Genomic DNA, 18484 nt, shown 5'->3' with positions numbered 1-18484 from the left:
CTAAGTGAAATAATTAATTAAAAGATAGAGTTATTTCATGAGCTATATCCGAGGAAAAAGAATAATAGACATTCTTGAAGATAAGGGAGTCGATCCCTAATAGAAGACAAGAGTCCTTCGAGAACTTATTAAAAATATATCGATATGATTTAGCATTTGAAACTATCATGAGAAATATAGAATTTGCGATGCAAGAATTTCACACACAAATAATTGAATTAAGAGAAGCTATTGACGTTTTAGAGCAAGGAAAATTAAGCTCGTATTTTATCTCAAAGGAAGTGATGTATCGTACGTTACGAGAAATACAACCACAACTTCCGGAAGGTTATTCATTGATAGAGCAAGTCAAAGCTGACACTCTCTTTAAATTTTACCAGTGGATTACTACAGTTGCTATCGCACTTCCAGGAAAATTAAGAATTTTCGCAAAAATGCCATTGAAAACGCCTAGTGGATATTTCGATGCTTACGAAATTTTGGGATTACCTACATATATTCCTGTATTGAAAGCTTATGCATATTTTAAGACTGAATATCCCATTTTAGCATTGTCAATGGATCGTCAATCGTACATGTTGTTACGTCATCACGAATTGGCTGCTTGCCAAATATCACCGTTTGCTGTTTGTTCACCAGACGTTCCGATATTTCGAGCTCCACATCAGAGTTGCGAATATTCTTTATACATCGGAAATGATCTGAAGGTAACAGAACTTTGTTCCAAAGAATTTATAAAGGAATTTTATCCAATTTTTAGAAGAATAGACAAGCAAGGAACATGGGTATTTTCTACACCCTCTACATTGGTATTAGTAGTGAAATGTTCCGCTAAACAAAATAATTTGCATGCATTACCTTCTAATATAAGTAAATTGAATAATGTTGGAATCATAAAATTGCCAAATACATGTATAGGATACTTACCTGGAATTATCCTCACTTCACATTTTCACATGAGATCAACTGTTCGCATAGGAACCAGTCCAAAGTTTATTATACCTCCAATTGAAACAATATTTTTCCAAGATGGAATTAGAGAAATTACAAGAGAGTATAAATACTATAGAAAATCCTGAGAGGAATAAAGAGAATTCTAAGAAGCAAGAAGACGGTGATATTAAGGTAGCAGAAAAATCATATGAACAAATGAAGAAAGATTTGGATAGATTATTGAAAGAAAATGAAGATCTTTCAATTTCATACACTCCAACCATTCCAATCACATACATATGGATTATCCTTGGAAGTATAGGAATATTAATTCTACTTATCTGCACATATTATATAGTCAAGCATATGTGTTGGAAACGAAGATTTGAGAAGAGGATCAAGGAACTGTCACAACAGGACATTCCCCTTCAAGAAATTCCTCAAAGAAATAATGCAGAAGAAGAAGAAACGGAAATAGTCGAACCAATTGGAAGCTCAACTGAACAAACTTCAAGCTCAATACAGACAAGGAAGCATTTTGTTCGAACATATCGACTTTAGTTCGACCATATAGACTTTAATTTAAAATTGCTTTTTGAGATGATAATTTCATTCATTAGATTGAAAATTTTTGATTATATAATGATCGATTTTAGTTACATATATCTTTAGTTTGTAAGTACCTTTCCTAATAATAACAAAAAGCTTATTTAAAGGAATGTACACCCCACTCAAATTGATAAACTAAAGTGATTGATTGGAATAGACATAATATTATATAGAATAGTCTAGATATAAGACTTAGAGTAGTATTAAGAGAGAGAGAGACTTTATTAGAGATATGTATTTGTTAAACATATTACCTTTAAAATGAACAATACTTTGGTGAAAAAGAACTTTGCCCAAGATGGATTTAAATGACCCTGGAGTCATACAACCTTTAATGAACTCAACCACCTGAACTTTTGTGGTTATGTTAAATGAAATTTTAGCAGAAAAGGAAGTGTGTCAACATACAGGAAGAAGACACATTATATCATTTTGAACTGCACAGTGAACTTTGAACTGTTAGCAGGTGCTTTTTGAAACAAGAAGACATCACATGATCTTCTAATATACTTGAATTTGTGAAACTATAAGAAGTCAGCCAACAGAGTGTGCTGCCATAGAGACTCTCAGCAACAGAGAGGTGCATTCGAAACAAGTGACGAACTATGTCCACTTTTACCGTCAATTCAAGACGAAGACACCTGTGTTCATTATGTTTATTTTAGTAATACTATTAATCTGATGAATTGTTTATTATATTATTTCCATGTATTTCAATTTTGAATTTAATTTGCAATATTGTATACTTTTATGATTTCAGTATTATGTGTAACGCAATTTTTAGAGAGAGAGAGTGAAATTCGAATTTATGTATTGCAGTGAAAAATCACGCCTTCTTTAATTGTAGTGTGATTTTTGAAGATAAGGGATTTATGTGAGATCCGGAAGGCCCTAGGCCTCATTTAATAATTTTTATTAAATATGCTTAAATAATGTCACCAAATAATACTTCGTTTTGGTGAGAAAAATATTGTTTTAGACGTGGGAAAAACTAGATGACAAATGTTATTTCCTTTCATCGAGGAGAACATCCGCTGTTTTTCCCATATCTGGTTAAAAATCTCGCTCAGATGGGAAATGGTTACCCCTCATTCATCCCCCTCTCATCCGTTCTCACGAAAGAGTTACTATACGATGATTGGACGAAGTTTGGAAATAAAAGGAGAAATTAGTCATAATTCGGGGAGTCCTCCGACCGATTTGAAAGTGTCCAGACTCCACATACGTTTCCTCCTGATGGCCAACGCCCATAACGGAGTCCGATAGACTAAGTCCCGAGTCTACACTTAGAAGAAGTGATATCTTTATATTTTGTGCACGAATTAATCTCCCATACGAAAGGAAGATGAACCCTATCTACAAGGTGTCCTATATCTACAGAAACGAAGACGACAACTAACAGGTCGTATGTTTAGAATCATTTTGTGAGCTCTCTCTCTCGAACGCGCATTAGCATAGATTTAGTCGTAGCCTCTAGTTTGTCGCTTAAATGGTTGTAATCGCATTTTTGTATTCGTTTGTTTAGTTTTATTAAATTATACTTATGTTTTATTTTATAAGAATGTCTCTTAATTGGGTGTCCGAGTCAGATCGCATACGCGTGTTAATCCGCGTATAAAAAGTTGATTAACTGGTGTCACGGAATCCTGACGAGTATCTGAACTTCGCCGTTCAGATCAATTTTGATACAGTGCCTTCCTATAAAAAGTTTAGAGAGCCGATCACACGATCGTGCGCCAGTAAGTGATATAAGTAATTTCCTTATACCCTTGGCTACTCTCACAATATCCAGCAAGAAGAAATTACATGAAAGCAAACATTTTCAACTGTGTTTAATGGGCATCATCAGGTCAACTGATCCTTGCAGTTTGAATGTAGCTGTTGAAACAAACAGCTACATTTGAACCCTCAGAGCTGATAAATCTAGGGACATCATCCTTATGTATAGGTCTACTTATCATAATGGCATTCAGAAATATATATAAGGGGTGTTCAATAAACAACCAACCAAATGCAACAGCATGAGATAGAAACAATTTATTTCAACAATAATTGCCCTGATTGTTAAGGCACTTATTCCATTGTGACACCAGCCTAGTTATGCCCTGTTTGAAGAAGGTAGCAGGACACTGGTGGAGCCAATGTCAGACAGCATCTTGGACTTCAGTGTCTGAGGAAAATCGTCTGCCTTTAAGTGTCTTTTTGAGTTCCCCAAAAACATGGAAGTTGCAGGGTGATAGGTCAGGACTATAGGGAGAGTGCTTGAGTACCTTCCAATGAAACTGCTGTAGTAGGTCCTTTGTCATGTGGTTGTGTGAGGATGTGCATTGTCATGCAGCAAGATGACTCCATTCTTGAGTTTTCCTCAATGCGCAGGTATTGAAGAAAACTCAAGAACTTGTAATAGAAATAGAATTTGTGTGCAAGATATTGCAGTAGGATGTTACATTGATGGTGCTGCCATGCTGCATAAACTGAACAAGCAGAGGCCCCTGATGGTCAAAAAACAGGATGAGCATCACCTTCCCTGCAGATGGTCGCACACTCTTGCTCTTTTTGGATGGAGGTGAATGTGGATGTTTCCACTGCATGCTGGCATGCTTTGATTCCAAATCATAATGGAAACACCATTATGATCTGGTCTCATCTCTCATCACAATGCAATAAAGAAAACCACTACCATGCAAAGCAAAACATGTCAGATGCTCTAATGACAAGCTCATTTGGTTACTGGTCTGTTCTTCAGTGAGTGAATGTGGCACCCACTGTGCACACACCTTCCTGAAAAGCAACGTTTTGTGCACAATACTATGCAAAGTACAGACACTCAGGTCTACTGCAGCTGCAATGTCATGAACTGTCTGTTTGCTAGCACCAAGTCTTCCACCATTTGCACCTTCTGCAGTGTGGCTGCATGCTGCAGACATCCCGGTCATTGGTCATCCTTCACGCGTGAATGTCTTTCCTGAAATTTTTTGGCCTACACCTTCATACCTTTGGTCTATACCTAGGATATACCTGATGCATTTGCCGATGAATTGCAGTGGGTCCACAACCTTCCACAACAAGGAACCTGATTATTCCACATTGTTCAACTTTGGAGGCTTCCATTGTCCAACAAAATCACTCAAATAAATGACTGACGCTACAGATGTTCGCCTTATATGGGAGTTGTCACTTTGGTGCACTGCACATTCGCATGCAAATTTTCTGCTTAGAGCTGCACTCATCAGCTGGTTATTTATTGAACACCCCTTATAATGACATCCATAATGTTCCTTAGCCCCTGACAGCTTCCTCCATAAGCTCCAGTCTAGGATACTTCAATTTTTGAACATTCCACTGGCAAAATTTTACAAAATAATTTCATTGTATAACACTACAATCACTGCCCTTGCCACACCTTGTTTTTTTGCATTCATGAAGATGCATAAGCCTGACACACAACTCCAACCAATTGTAGATAAATCTTTGTCATCTACTATATGCTTCAAAAGGATAGTCAACAATTACATCTTAGGCAACCTGTCTACCTACCTTTACATCATCACCGAGTTAATCAAACACTTCAAGTCCAGTATACTTTATGGTTTGTGACTTCCGTTCTCTTTATCCTTCCATCCATATAGAACCTTGCTTTTGTTCTCTGTGTAACTTCCTTCTTAATAATGTTCAGGTCTTGTCTAAACCACCTTAACATCCTAGAACTTGCTGATCTCTTATCCACACTTATTTTTTTTGCTTTCAAGGATAGAACTTTTCTGCAAGGTAGAGGTATGCCTACGGATAGCTTTCTCTTAGTCACCCTTTGTGAACTGGTTATTCAGCAACTTGAGGTCTCTGTCCTTATCTTCAACCACCACATTCTACTATATCAGGAATGGTGAACCTTTTTGAGTCCTCATGCCATATAGTAAGCATATTTACCTTTAATAATATTTGAATGAAAAGTTTTAGACTTCAAATAACAATATTTAAAGAAATGAAATGAATATACTTTAATAAAATAAAGAAGCTTGCACTTTTTATAAAAACAGCTGGATTATAGGTTTTAATGTTATTTATTTAAATATAACTACTTTTAAGTGGCCGTATTTTATAAAGAAGATGATTGAAAAAGATGAGTGGATGATAAACTGAAAGGATGATTGAAAAAGACAAGTGATAACCTGAAATCATGATATTTGTTACATTGTTATGTGCCAGATTACATTCCTATCCTATGTGCATGTTACATTGATGACATTCTTAGCTTGTGGAAGTAAAAATCCTATATTCAAGATTTTAGCATAAAATCAACATAAACTCTTACAGTCTCTGTACTCAAGAGAACGAGCAAGAAGTTTACCTCTTTGACCTCCAGCTTATCTTATCCAATGGATGCACCTCAACTAAAGTCTACACGACACATAAACTCCAGCTGATTTTCAACTGTCCCTTCTCATGATTCTGTTTTTCTTCAAAATGACCAGCTTCAATGCCTTAATTCATCAAGCCGTCATCCATTCATCTGACACTCAATTATGCCCATTAAAAAATATTGAAAATGTTTGCTTTCATGTAATTTATTCTTGCTGGATATTGGTTATATGAGCAGTGTTTATTAATATATTCCCAGTTTTGAGTAATTGAATTTATAAGTTGTGATTAATTAAATAAATGGTATTGAAAAATATTTCAGTTGAATTATTTATATGTAATAAAAAATTCTGGCATATAAATAAATATATTTTTAACTAAAATTAAAACTTTACATTAATTCAACCATTTTTGTTGTTAATGAAAAAAATTAATACATATACAGTAGAGCGTCGTTTATCTGAAGGTCGGTTATCCGAAAGAATTCCAATCGACAAATTTAAATTTTCGCCAGTGCTGTGGCACTTTAATCTTTAGCTATGTCTTGGGCTACTCAAATATTTTACGTTTTTGATACTAAATTAACTTCTGAAGTATAATTTTTTATTGTTTTTATATTTTTCAATATATTTATTTTGTTCGTACAAAATAAAAAAATAATTTTTAATGATACAATAGTCTTTGTTAGGCTTAACATCGACGAAAATTCAACGCGAAGCGACACGCAACGGAAAAAAATTTCAACATGGGATAAATTAATATATTTTTTCGTACATAATTGGTTATCCGAAAAATAAGTTATCCGAACAACCCCAGTCCCAATTGATTAGGATAAACGACGCTCTACTGTATAAATGAATTCATTCATTCACAAAACTTCTAAATTCATTGCCATTGCAACTATTTTTATTTTAAAATATTATGGGTACTGAAATTTAGATGTTATTTTTAACATTACTTGCTTAATAATAATTTTTATTTGGAAAATAAATTTTATTTAATTTGTAATAAAATTCACATTTTTTTCAGGCTCGGATTAGATCTGTTCATGAGGCAGTAGTTAGAGGAAACTTGGGAGAAGTGAAATCTGTTTTAACGAGAAAAAGATTTGCATTAAGTAGAGACCATTTAGGAGCAAGTCCTTTGCATCTTGCTGTTCTTCATGGTCATACTGATATCCTTAGATATATTATAAATCATTTTCCCGAAACATTAGATGGACCAGATAATGTAAGTTTTAACATTAAGTTACTTAAAAGTTTCAAGAACAGATAAAAATTACAAGTGTTTTTAGTTAATTATACAGTATAATTAATTAAAATGTTGGCACTCTTTTGTCAGTATTATTTATAAATATATAAGTAGTATACTTTGGTAGTATATTAAAACAGCAAAATACAGACTGGAGATTAAAAGCTCTCAGGAAAGTATCAATTTTGACACCGAGAACTTGTAAGAGTAAACTCTCTCAGGTGTGAAAGTTGACATGCATCTGCTATAGATAAAGTCAGTTTAAAGTTTCTCTCAATATTTTGAATAATATTTTGAATATTTCTTTTAATTTGTCCAGGTTAATCTCTGGGGTAAGGTTACTCTCTCTCTCTTTGGATAACACTGATAACATAAATGAAAATACAGTATAACTCTAATTACTCAAATTTGAAATTAATCAAATACTAAATCAAACTTCCTTGAGCAGTGTTTAGTCGTATACAATAAATTCCATTGCAGAAACTGTTAATATAACACAAGTAGGATTTTCTCTTTATAGATTGGAAGTTACTCTCTCTCTCTCTCTCTCTCATTCATATGGTTTCCTTGTGATTGAAAAAAATTTCCCCAAAATACAACAAAGAACAAAGGAGCATTTATAGATCATTGCATAATTAAAATGTTTGTGGTTAGGTTTAGTAATTTTCCATTAACATATTTTTTATTTACGATTCCTTTTGAGAAATGTACAGAATTCAGTTATAATATTGGTGAAGAATATCCCATGCTTGTTTTATGTATTTTTAAATGATAAAAGAACTGGATCTTTTATCATTTATCAGTTTTAGTTCTTTCCAAAACTAATTTATGGGATGAACTATAACATACAACTTTTTCTTTTAAAGTTCAGTTTTTATCTTAGCTAATATATTATTTTTTTTGTTATAGAAAATTTTATATATAGTATATATATAAATTTTACTAATGTGATATGATAATTATTATTTATATATTTTAGGAAGGAAGAACACCTTTACATTATGCTGCTATTATGAGAGATGGTGGTCATTATTATAAAATATTAAAAAATTCAGGAGCTGATGAAGAAGTTACTGATAAGGTAACTTTTTTATTAACTTACAAATATATTAACTAATTTAGTTTAATTATTTTCTTAATTATCAATAATTATCTTTTGAATAAGACATAAGAGAATTCATTGCTTATTTCAAAGTTTAAACTTAAAATCTTTATTTAAGAGGGCACTAAGAAGGTTTGACACATCAGGGACAGACTGACCATGAAAAATTCCTGGGCAGTTAAGAATTTATAATCTTGAAAACACATTAGTACACCTTTGAAATAGTTATTTTTTTACTTTAATTTAAGATTTTAAATGAATGTTAAAACTTACTTCTTACAATAGAAACAGCTAAAATATTAGATGGATTCTTAAAAATATAATAATAATTCTAATTCAATGTTTTTTTAATTAAATGAATAATAAGTGAATGATATGCTGTACTTAACTGAGAAATTAATTTTACATTTTTATTTTGCTATTTTATTAATGTAGATTTTGAATTATGTTAGGTGACTTATTCCTCAAGGCAGTTATTAACACAGGATTGAGATGCCAAGATAAAATTTAATGAAACATTTTGAAAAAGTTTCAGATAAAAAACAATCCACAGCATACAAATTTCATTTTAATTTTCTCCATAAGATATATACTTTTCTTATTTTGACAAAGTAATCATCAAATAAGAAAATAACTGATATATTTTATGGAAGAAATTAAATTGGAATTTGTATGTGCATCAAATTTAATGAGTTTTTATTGCATCATTTTACCATTAAGGTACTTTTTCATTGAAATTACAATGAATAAATTAATTTAGCATTAATAACTGTAAAAAAATAGAATAGAGACATTATATTTCTGTAAGAAAACTTTGTTTCCTTGTTTGTAAGAAAACTTCTAATAACAGAATATTCATCAACATTGTAGGAAAAACTGCTTTAGTAGAATCAAAAACAAAAATAAACAGATCAAAATACTGTATTAGAAAACTAATATTTAAGTTCAATTGAATGAAACATTTTCAAATGCTTTTGTGTTTGAGAATATATTGAATTATGTGTGTGTTTTGTATTTTTGTGAATACTGTTTTCTAAAGAAGTCCAAAATACTATGGAATTGTTTGTTTTTCTATGCTAATACCAATGAAACAGGATTTTTGCATTGCTCTGTTTGTTCAGATTCAAAATATTATAATAATTAAAGACTCGTTGATCATTTTTTTTTTATTCAATGGGAGATATTATATAATAATTAAAGATTTTAAGATTCATTCTTCTAAAGTTTTCTTGTCATTACCATAATGAAAATATTGGCAGATTTCATCAACATTTGTTAAAATTTAACTAGTGCATTAAAAAGTTTAACAATCGAAAATGTTTCATAAAACTTCATTAATGCTAATGAAGTGTTAAACCAATCATTACTTTAAAAGTCTGATTTTGGAGTATTAAAGTTTCTGTAATGGTACTTGAAGTTAAAAAGACAGTATATTGTGACACATTTGATGCAGAGTTATTATATATTTTTGATATTTTCTATATACAACCCAGAAGAAACTACCATTCAGACAATTATTTTGAACTTTTGGATGATAGTTTCATTATCAGTCTTTTAAAGTTGAAATTTCCCACATTTTTCTTTTTTGTTTAATTGTTAAAATTAAACTAGCAGTTCATGTATTTTCAATAAAATTTTGTGTTAGTTAAATTCAAAACTATAAAACATATTTCTCTACATCTCTACAATTTGAAATTATTTTGATTCTGATGTATGGCACATGACTGATGGCAGAAAAAATATTAAGAAATGACTTATTAAATTGAATTAAAGAATGTTGGGGTAAATGGAACTTTTTAATGAAATGCTAATTCTAATAATGAGTCATTTGAAAATGGCACATTTACTATTATTATAATGAAAGTTGGTTATTTTGGACAATTTTATCTCTAAATTTAAAATTTAATGAATTATTTTGAAAATATTTTAGGTCTTCATATGGAAATGAACAAAATTTGGAAACACATTTAAATAAAAAAAACAAGCAGTTTGAGAATTTTGTTTTGATTCTGGAAATGCTGACGTTGAAAACATTTATTGAGCAAAAATTTTTGGCTTTTTGATATTCAAGTTATTTTGATTAATTTTTGGAACTGTTCCATAAAATTACAGAACAAGAAAACTAGTAAATGTTGAGGTTAACTTTTTTAACATTTTCATAATAAATGATTCTATTTATGAAATTACATTAAAAGTCATTGAGAAATGTTTTTGAAAATTATCTAAAATTAACATAACTTTGTTTTTAGGCAGGACATACTGCAGAATTTTACATGAGACATCCCGGAGAAGTTACAATTCGAAATCTTCTTGAGGGATATAAGATTACAGTTGATAGCAACGAAGAGCCCAGCACAATTAATATTTGGCAAAGACCACCTACAGAGGAAATTGAAAAACGTAAATATTTTGATTTCATGACATTTGTAGTTATATCTGAAATATTAATTTATTATTATTTATTGGTCAAGGTACAAAGGGTGTTTAACCCTATTGCAGGAGGCATTTAGTTCACTGTTTTGTATTATTTTTTGTATACAAAAATTACAATTTGTCAAAACAAAAAATGTACAGTTTGAACAGTTGAATTTTGTCAAAAATGAAATATTTCAGCTAAATCAATATGACTCTTGCATTGGTCATAATTTGTTACATCGAATCAAAACATGAAAAGCAGAAAAATTTGAATCTGTGAACCAAAAACAATTTTTTGGAAATTAATAAAGACCTACATTATTTAGCTGTAATTGAATAACAAATTTTTATGTAAGATTCCACAGAAGGAATTTCTAGCATCTGTTATTACCAAAAGTGAAAAGCAGATTTAACCAAAACTCCTTAATAATTTAATATTGATTAAGAATTCAATTAATAATATGTAACTATACTTCCAATCTTTCTCAGAACTCTGAAATACTAAATGTATGTATGAGATAAATAAAACTAAACTTTGATTATATAAATTTATTTGAATATACAAAGTTCTAACAATAATTGATCATTATTGTCATTAATAAAACTCTAACACCAGTTAAAATCTCAATTTTTTTAAATAAAAAGGGAAAACAAAAATTTATTTAATGTTGTATAACATACAAAGCATAATCTATAATATTCTTTTCCACATGGAATAGTCTATGAAGTATTCCTTTAGGTGATTTAGAAAAATCACATTTGATATAAATATTCCACTGCCCAATTGAACTTGCTTAGTACACTGCTGAGTTTATTACAGTTACATAGTACATAGTTACATATATGAATTCAAATATTAGTTTTATTTCATTAAAAATTACAAAATCTTTCATTAATACAGTTTCGGGTTTATGCTATTGGTAATCCAAAACAAAAATTTTATTTTGTTTTTTTCCATTAATTGCATTCATCATTTTTAAGGTACATGAAATCTTGCAGCATCTTGCCTGGTCATGCTCATTCTTGTTCTCAGAAAGAGGTGCTGTGACACTTGTTTTGCACTAACCACTGTCACTTGCATCAGTCTTTGTCCAGAGTTCTCTCTTATAATCTGTTGTCTGTGTGATAGTGTTTCTGTTTTTTGCATTTGGAGCCATATTTGCAGTGATTCTGTTAGCTCTGTTAAACCAAAGCAAAGTCACAAAGTACCTAATTTAGAGGAAAAAAATTAACATTTTAGAATTAGTGAAAAAAGAAAAAAACAGCTTTAAAAAATTTTTGGAAACAAACTTTATGATTTATGTTATCTATTCTATTTATTGTTAATATAATGTTTATTTATCTTATTTACAAATGCCTGATAGATATACGTTAGTGTAGGAAATACTTAATAATTAATGGAGTTTGCTATTTACACAAATTTTCATTTATATAAGGGGTCTTGGAATGTATTGGTAACTTATGGTAGAGCCCTACAGTAATCTAATTGCTCCATTTGTCATACGTGAATCAAACCTCAATTTAACACAGTTATTTTTTGTCTCTAAATCTGACACTAAGTCCTGTGTGGTGCTAAACTGAAGGAGTTCAAACAATAAGAATTATATATAATAATGAAATCTAAAAATTGGTTTGAGTTTGAGAGTTTCAATGTCATTTGTAATGAAAAATTGTATATTTAGTAATTCACTAACAATGATGGTATTCTTTTTAGGAGTGGACTATATCAAGATTTGGCTGTATTTTAAACATGATTTAAAGTTACCATTTGTATGAAAGCTCACACTGAAATAGACAGTTTTGTTAATCTATTGAACTAGCTGGTTTTTTCTTCACATCAGATCTTTTGGAGTTGTTATAAAAGTCAATATTTTATTAATTTTTAAATGAATTGATTACATATAAAATTACATAAAAAGTTATATTAACCATCTGTTTACTATTTGAAGGATTGATAAAAAAAAAAATTGTTCAACTCCTTACATAATTAAAATTCACAGGAATAGAATATGAATTCAACTACTCAAAATGGGAAATGTATTAATAAACACTGCACATATAAATAATATCCATCAAGAAGAAATTAGAAGAAAGCAAATGTATTCTGGCTGGATATTGGTTATATGTGCAGTGCTTAATAGAATATCAATGATACACTTTTAAATTTTATCAATGTCAGAGAGAATTTTTATTTTTTAACAAGTTTTACATATTGAGACAGAAAAAAATCTCTTAATACAGTATTTGTTAATTTTCAAGCAAATGGTCGAATGACTTTTGTGTTACATGCAAAACTTACTTCTCTGTACACTGAAATTAGAGTGTTTGACTCTTTTGTGAAAAGTATGAATTATGAAGTTTCTTTTATTCCTGTGAATTTTAATTATATGTTTATCATCCTGGACATTGTTGATAACCTATCAACAATTAACTATTTCTTTTAAGTAAAATTTAAAAAAGAAAAAGAAAAGGGGGGTTACCTTGGAAAATACTTCTAGCAAGATTAAATTTGGTATATACAGGGTGAACTAAAAGTAGATGGACAGTAAATGATAACATTTATTGAGATTACATATACATATAAATTTTGAGATTATATACAATTATGTTTACTAATACAATACAATTTTATCAACAAAGGTGCTCAAACTGCTATCCATCATAATTTGACAGCTTTGAAGTCTACATTTCACCATTTCATGCTTCGACAAACATTTTTGCACAAATATCATTGTGTATTAATTTCTTGAAATGCATCTGTTGTAATTAACATCAGAGATATAGAGATAAATTATATCAAAAGATAACCATAAATATATACCATTGTTATAGTATAGCACTAACACAAACCCTATTACACCTACCAAAAGTAGGTGTAATAGGGTTTGTGTTTGGGTTATACTATAACAATGTATATTTTGTAATTTGTAAATAGAGAAAGAAAGTAGACTTCAGCTTTTTTCCTACCAATTTTGACACTGACACTAAATTATATGCTAAATTTGATTGTAATTATATATAAATTTAACATAATTATAAGAAGTATGTAATACTTCTTATAACTATGTTAAATTATAAGAAGTATTACATACTTCTTATAATTATCTAAACTTATCTACTATACTTATCTAAGAAACAATATAATAAAACTAAACTGCTTATTCAATAGCTTTGTTATTAGTAAATACATATTTAAATTTAGAGTTTATAACAATGAACTTCTTGGAATAGTTTAATCTATTAGCTAAAATTGCAAAAAAAAAATTTTTTTTCATAATTGACAGTAATGTGTATAAAAAAAAAATACATTAGCCTTGCATGTATTTTCCAGAAAAATTGGAATTCAANTTCGTTAGGCTTAACATCGACGAAAATTCAACGCGAAGCGACACGCAACGGAAAAAAATTTCAACATGGGATAAATTAATATATTTTTTCGTACATAATTGGTTATCCGAAAAATAAGTTATCCGAACAACCCCAGTCCCAATTGATTAGGATAAACGACGCTCTACTGTATAAATGAATTCATTCATTCACAAAACTTCTAAATTCATTGCCATTGCAACTATTTTTATTTTAAAATATTATGGGTACTGAAATTTAGATGTTATTTTTAACATTACTTGCTTAATAATAATTTTTATTTGGAAAATAAATTTTATTTAATTTGTAATAAAATTCACATTTTTTTCAGGCTCGGATTAGATCTGTTCATGAGGCAGTAGTTAGAGGAAACTTGGGAGAAGTGAAATCTGTTTTAACGAGAAAAAGATTTGCATTAAGTAGAGACCATTTAGGAGCAAGTCCTTTGCATCTTGCTGTTCTTCATGGTCATACTGATATCCTTAGATATATTATAAATCATTTTCCCGAAACATTAGATGGACCAGATAATGTAAGTTTTAACATTAAGTTACTTAAAAGTTTCAAGAACAGATAAAAATTACAAGTGTTTTTAGTTAATTATACAGTATAATTAATTAAAATGTTGGCACTCTTTTGTCAGTATTATTTATAAATATATAAGTAGTATACTTTGGTAGTATATTAAAACAGCAAAATACAGACTGGAGATTAAAAGCTCTCAGGAAAGTATCAATTTTGACACCGAGAACTTGTAAGAGTAAACTCTCTCAGGTGTGAAAGTTGACATGCATCTGCTATAGATAAAGTCAGTTTAAAGTTTCTCTCAATATTTTGAATAATATTTTGAATATTTCTTTTAATTTGTCCAGGTTAATCTCTGGGGTAAGGTTACTCTCTCTCTCTTTGGATAACACTGATAACATAAATGAAAATACAGTATAACTCTAATTACTCAAATTTGAAATTAATCAAATACTAAATCAAACTTCCTTGAGCAGTGTTTAGTCGTATACAATAAATTCCATTGCAGAAACTGTTAATATAACACAAGTAGGATTTTCTCTTTATAGATTGGAAGTTACTCTCTCTCTCTCTCATTCATATGGTTTCCTTGTGATTGAAAAAAATTTCCCCAAAATACAACAAAGAACAAAGGAGCATTTATAGATCATTGCATAATTAAAATGTTTGTGGTTAGGTTTAGTAATTTTCCATTAACATATTTTTTATTTACGATTCCTTTTGAGAAATGTACAGAATTCAGTTATAATATTGGTGAAGAATATCCCATGCTTGTTTTATGTATTTTTAAATGATAAAAGAACTGGATCTTTTATCATTTATCAGTTTTAGTTCTTTCCAAAACTAATTTATGGGATGAACTATAACATACAACTTTTTCTTTTAAAGTTCAGTTTTTATCTTAGCTAATATATTATTTTTTTTGTTATAGAAAATTTTATATATAGTATATATATAAATTTTACTAATGTGATATGATAATTATTATTTATATATTTTAGGAAGGAAGAACACCTTTACATTATGCTGCTATTATGAGAGATGGTGGTCATTATTATAAAATATTAAAAAATTCAGGAGCTGATGAAGAAGTTACTGATAAGGTAACTTTTTTATTAACTTACAAATATATTAACTAATTTAGTTTAATTATTTTCTTAATTATCAATAATTATCTTTTGAATAAGACATAAGAGAATTCATTGCTTATTTCAAAGTTTAAACTTAAAATCTTTATTTAAGAGGGCACTAAGAAGGTTTGACACATCAGGGACAGACTGACCATGAAAAATTCCTGGGCAGTTAAGAATTTATAATCTTGAAAACACATTAGTACACCTTTGAAATAGTTATTTTTTTACTTTAATTTAAGATTTTAAATGAATGTTAAAACTTACTTCTTACAATAGAAACAGCTAAAATATTAGATGGATTCTTAAAAATATAATAATAATTCTAATTCAATGTTTTTTTAATTAAATGAATAATAAGTGAATGATATGCTGTACTTAACTGAGAAATTAATTTTACATTTTTATTTTGCTATTTTATTAATGTAGATTTTGAATTATGTTAGGTGACTTATTCCTCAAGGCAGTTATTAACACAGGATTGAGATGCCAAGATAAAATTTAATGAAACATTTTGAAAAAGTTTCAGATAAAAAACAATCCACAGCATACAAATTTCATTTTAATTTTCTCCATAAGATATATACTTTTCTTATTTTGACAAAGTAATCATCAAATAAGAAAATAACTGATATATTTTATGGAAGAAATTAAATTGGAATTTGTATGTGCATCAAATTTAATGAGTTTTTATTGCATCATTTTACCATTAAGGTACTTTTTCATTGAAATTACAATGAATAAATTAATTTAGCATTAATAACTGTAAAAAAATAGAATAGAGACATTATATTTCTGTAAGAAAACTTTGTTTCCTTGTTTGTAAGAAAACTTCTAATAACAGAATATTCATCAACATTGTAGGAAAAACTGCTTTAGTAGAATCAAAAACAAAAATAAACAGATCAAAATACTGTATTAGAAAACTAATATTTAAGTTCAATTGAATGAAACATTTTCAAATGCTTTTGTGTTTGAGAATATATTGAATTATGTGTGTGTTTTGTATTTTTGTGAATACTGTTTTCTAAAGAAGTCCAAAATACTATGGAATTGTTTGTTTTTCTATGCTAATACCAATGAAACAGGATTTTTGCATTGCTCTGTTTGTTCAGATTCAAAATATTATAATAATTAAAGATTTTAAGATTCATTCTTCTAAAGTTTTCTTGTCATTACCATAATGAAAATATTGGCAGATTTCATCAACATTTGTTAAAATTTAACTAGTGCATTAAAAAGTTTAACAATCGAAAATGTTTCATAAAACTTCATTAATGCTAATGAAGTGTTAAACCAATCATTACTTTAAAAGTCTGATTTTGGAGTATTAAAGTTTCTGTAATGGTACTTGAAGTTAAAAAGACAGTATATTGTGACACATTTGATGCAGAGTTATTATATATTTTTGATATTTTCTATATACAACCCAGAAGAAACTACCATTCAGACAATTATTTTGAACTTTTGGATGATAGTTTCATTATCAGTCTTTTAAAGTTGAAATTTCCCACATTTTTCTTTTTTGTTTAATTGTTAAAATTAAACTAGCAGTTCATGTATTTTCAATAAAATTTTGTGTTAGTTAAATTCAAAACTATAAAACATATTTCTCTACATCTCTACAATTTGAAATTATTTTGATTCTGATGTATGGCACATGACTGATGGCAGAAAAAATATTAAGAAATGACTTATTAAATTGAATTAAAGAATGTTGGGGTAAATGGAACTTTTTAATGAAATGCTAATTCTAATAATGAGTCATTTGAAAATGGCACATTTACTATTATTATAATGAAAGTTGGTTATTTTGGACAATTTTATCTCTAAATTTAAAATTTAATGAATTATTTTGAAAATATTTTAGGTCTTCATATGGAAATGAACAAAATTTGGAAACACATTTAAATAAAAAAAACAAGCAGTTTGAGAATTTTGTTTTGATTCTGGAAATGCTGACGTTGAAAACATTTATTGAGCAAAAATTTTTGGCTTTTTGATATTCAAGTTATTTTGATTAATTTTTGGAACTGTTCCATAAAATTACAGAACAAGAAAACTAGTAAATGTTGAGGTTAACTTTTTTAACATTTTCATAATAAATGATTCTATTTATGAAATTACATTAAAAGTCATTGAGAAATGTTTTTGAAAATTATCTAAAATTAACATAACTTTGTTTTTAGGCAGGACATACTGCAGAATTTTACATGAGACATCCCGGAGAAGTTACAATTCGAAATCTTCTTGAGGGATATAAGATTACAGTTGATAGCAACGAAGAGCCCAGCACAATTAATATTTGGCAAAGACCACCTACAGAGGAAATTGAAAAACGTAAATATTTTGATTTCATGACATTTGTAGTTATATCTGAAATATTAATTTATTATTATTTATTGGCCAAGGTACAAAGGGTGTTTAACCCTATTGCAGGAGGCATTTAGTTCACTGTTTTGTATTATTTTTTGTATACAAAAATTACAATTTGTCAAAACAAAAAATGTACAGTTTGAACAGTTGAATTTTGTCAAAAATGAAATATTTCAGCTAAATCAATATGACTCTTGCATTGGTCATAATTTGTTACATCGAATCAAAACATGAAAAGCAGAAAAATTTGAATCTGTGAACCAAAAACAATTTTTTGGAAATTAATAAAGACCTACATTATTTAGCTGTAATTGAATAACAAATTTTTATGTAAGATTCCACAGAAGGAATTTCTAGCATCTGTTATTACCAAAAGTGAAAAGCAGATTTAACCAAAACTCCTTAATAATTTAATATT

General features: G+C 28.9%; 1 protein-coding gene across 1 annotated transcript in view; it reads left to right on the top strand.

Annotated features, from left to right (window-relative positions):
* LOC111618238 (serine/threonine-protein phosphatase 6 regulatory ankyrin repeat subunit B-like) overlaps positions 1 to 18484 on the top strand; it is a 120987-nt gene that overhangs the window by 65515 nt on the left and 36988 nt on the right. The window contains exons 7-12 of the mRNA XM_023359722.1: positions 6931 to 7131; positions 8132 to 8233; positions 10504 to 10749; positions 14367 to 14567; positions 15562 to 15663; positions 17880 to 18030. Coding sequence (XP_023215490.1) covers positions 6931 to 7131; positions 8132 to 8233; positions 10504 to 10749; positions 14367 to 14567; positions 15562 to 15663; positions 17880 to 18030 — 1003 coding nt within the window. The remainder of the gene's footprint in view (positions 1 to 6930; positions 7132 to 8131; positions 8234 to 10503; positions 10750 to 14366; positions 14568 to 15561; positions 15664 to 17879; positions 18031 to 18484) is intronic.

The sequence above is a fragment of the Centruroides sculpturatus genome, unplaced genomic scaffold (genome assembly GCF_000671375.1).
Source record: "Centruroides sculpturatus isolate CEXI.00-Female unplaced genomic scaffold, Cexi_2.0 scaffold205, whole genome shotgun sequence".
Taxonomy (NCBI): Eukaryota; Metazoa; Arthropoda; class Arachnida; order Scorpiones; family Buthidae; genus Centruroides; species Centruroides sculpturatus.
This window is presented reverse-complemented; position numbering and strand designations above follow the sequence as displayed.